Genomic DNA, 2,395 nt, shown 5'->3' with positions numbered 1-2,395 from the left:
GAGTGACATCACGATGACTACGTCCACTTGTTATATATGGTCTATGGTGACGAACACCGACTGCTTTGATTGGCTCGTGGGGTACGGGAACGCCCACTTTTTTTCCCTTCTATTTCACAATAAACAGCTTCTTCTTCTTGAGTTGAATTTGAGGCAGACTAGAACAGTTCCTTCGTAGATCTCCATTGTGTGACTTATGTCCTTATATAGAGTGCAGTACGATGGAGAGAGTTGATTAAAGATGCTGTTCTTCCACAATTCCCCAGTGAGAATTGACTACCACGAATAATCTGTTAGTTGTGGTACCTACGGCAGGAGAGCAGATGGAAGCGCCAATGAAATATCCAGAGGGGGGAGGCAGAACGCAGGGTGCGCTAGCTAGCTAATGCTAACACCTGTCTCATTTGTGGTCTTATAAATAGTTCATCAGTACATCCATGAAACGTACATTCTCCATCGGGAAGACACACAAAATGAAAGCGGACAACAAACCAGGATGAGCTTTATTCATATGGTATGACTTATCAATGGGTATCTAATGTAGGCTATGTGAGGACCAATACATTTTTAGCATCAATAGCTGTTGATTCATTGCTGGAAGCTTGTTAAGCTAGGCACGCTAGCCGGCTTTGTTTAAATCGAGTTGGTACAAATTACCCATCTGAATGTAACACTAAGCATTTATTTAGCTTAGTTTGCCCCACTTGTTTAATCAAAGTCACACATACTGGAAAAAATGATTAAAGAAATAGACCAAAAGTGACTTAAATCATGCGTAAAACGGATCTAATGCCACCAATTTGATTGACAGGAAGGAGACAATGAAGTTACTGGGCAAGAAAGCCAGTAGGCGTTCCTGTTCTACGTTAACCAATCATATACTAGGGCATTGCAGCTCCTGCGGCTGCAGTCCATTGTGCAAGTTTACTGCGTAGCCTGTGCCGCATATGAATGTTCAATTTAACCAATAGGAGACGGGACCATGTCACTCCTGACCAATCGGATTCATCAGCATGTTTCCGCCGGGTAAGAGAGTATAAATAGCCCCACCTAGAATAAAAAAACGTCAGTTGCTTCTCACACTGGACACATAACGCCCTTGCTGTGAGAGCTAACGTTGCCTTTGTCCTCTTCTAAATCAAATTTTATACAGAATCACGAAAACATGGTGAGTATGAAAGTATTGTGTATCGTGTATTATCGTGTATTCATTTGTACCGAATTCCACGCTCTGGAAGTATCATTCATCACGTGCCAACCTACCTTAACCGCCGTCATCAATTTTAAAGAAGTAACTGAAATGTAATGTGTAGAGCGGTCATTTTAACGGTGATGTTGGTACATTTGGTGTAACTCGAGAGGGCACAGCCCATATTAAAATTCCGCCTATTTCCGGTTTTCATGTCTGCACGTTGACCCAGTTAGTGCAGGTCATCGTGTGTTCAGCCTGAAACATTCCTCATTTTAACGGCCAGTTTGAAGAGGCCTTTTATTAAACTGCGACCACAGGCTTTTCAGACAAAATCTATTCACTCAAAGACTTTCATATTTTACCTTAGATGTCCGAACTACTTTTGTATGAATATCTGTACCTACAGCTGTGTTTGACAAGGTTCACCACAGACTGATCATGGGGAAAATGTTCTTTCTTTAAGTACTCATGTCGGAAAAAGTCTTTCTGTTCAGAGGGCCAGTGTCTGTGTGTCAGGTTACTGTAGTCATGAGAGCCTGGTATCTGGTTCTTTACAGAAGAGCTGCTTTACCCTCTTCATGTGAGAGCAGTCCTTGACATGTGATGAGTAGCCTTAAGTATCTAATTGGTTAAAATTAGCACAAGAACCAGCCAGGCATGCCCTTTAAAAAAATGATTGTAGTTACTTTACTTTTTTTTAATTTTTAATTTTTTAATTTTATTTTTTTTTAATTTTTTTTTTTCTTATCCCCGTCTTTCCACAGCGTGAGTGTATCTCCATCCACGTTGGTCAAGCTGGTGTCCAAATTGGAAATGCCTGCTGGGAGCTTTACTGTCTGGAGCATGGCATCCAGCCGGACGGACAGATGCCCAGTGGAAAGACCATCGGAGGAGGAGACGATTCTTTCAACACCTTCTTCAGTGAGACTGGAGCTGGAAAACACGTCCCCAGAGCTGTTTTTGTTGACCTGGAGCCCACCGTCATTGGTAAGTGTCATCACTTCTGGCTGAACATTCATTTTGGAAAATGTAAATAGTAGCTGTAACTGATTTTATTATTTTTGTCTCTTCAGATGAGGTGCGCAGTGGGATTTACCGCCAGCTGTTCCACCCTGAACAGCTGATCACTGGTAAGGAGGATGCTGCTAACAACTACGCCCGTGGACACTACACCATCGGCAAAGAGATCATCGACATAGTGCT

General features: G+C 42.3%; 1 protein-coding gene across 1 annotated transcript; it reads left to right on the top strand.

Annotated features, from left to right (window-relative positions):
• Positions 1 to 1,056: 1,056 nt before the first annotated feature.
• LOC116379706 (tubulin alpha chain-like) lies at positions 1,057 to 2,390 on the top strand (the record flags this gene model as incomplete). The annotated part of the gene is made up of 3 exons (XM_031841680.1): positions 1,057 to 1,168; positions 1,957 to 2,179; positions 2,266 to 2,390. Coding segments are annotated over exons 1-3 (351 nt in total), but the record flags the coding sequence as incomplete, so codon positions are not given.
• Between the last annotated feature and the right edge of the window lie 5 nt (positions 2,391 to 2,395).

Source organism: Anarrhichthys ocellatus, unplaced genomic scaffold (genome assembly GCF_004355925.1).
Source record: "Anarrhichthys ocellatus isolate YVR2014 unplaced genomic scaffold, GSC_Weel_1.0 scaffold4985, whole genome shotgun sequence".
Classification (NCBI taxonomy): Eukaryota; Metazoa; Chordata; class Actinopteri; order Perciformes; family Anarhichadidae; genus Anarrhichthys; species Anarrhichthys ocellatus.
The sequence above is the reverse complement of the archived record's forward strand: the minus strand, read 5'-3'. Positions and strand labels throughout refer to the sequence as shown.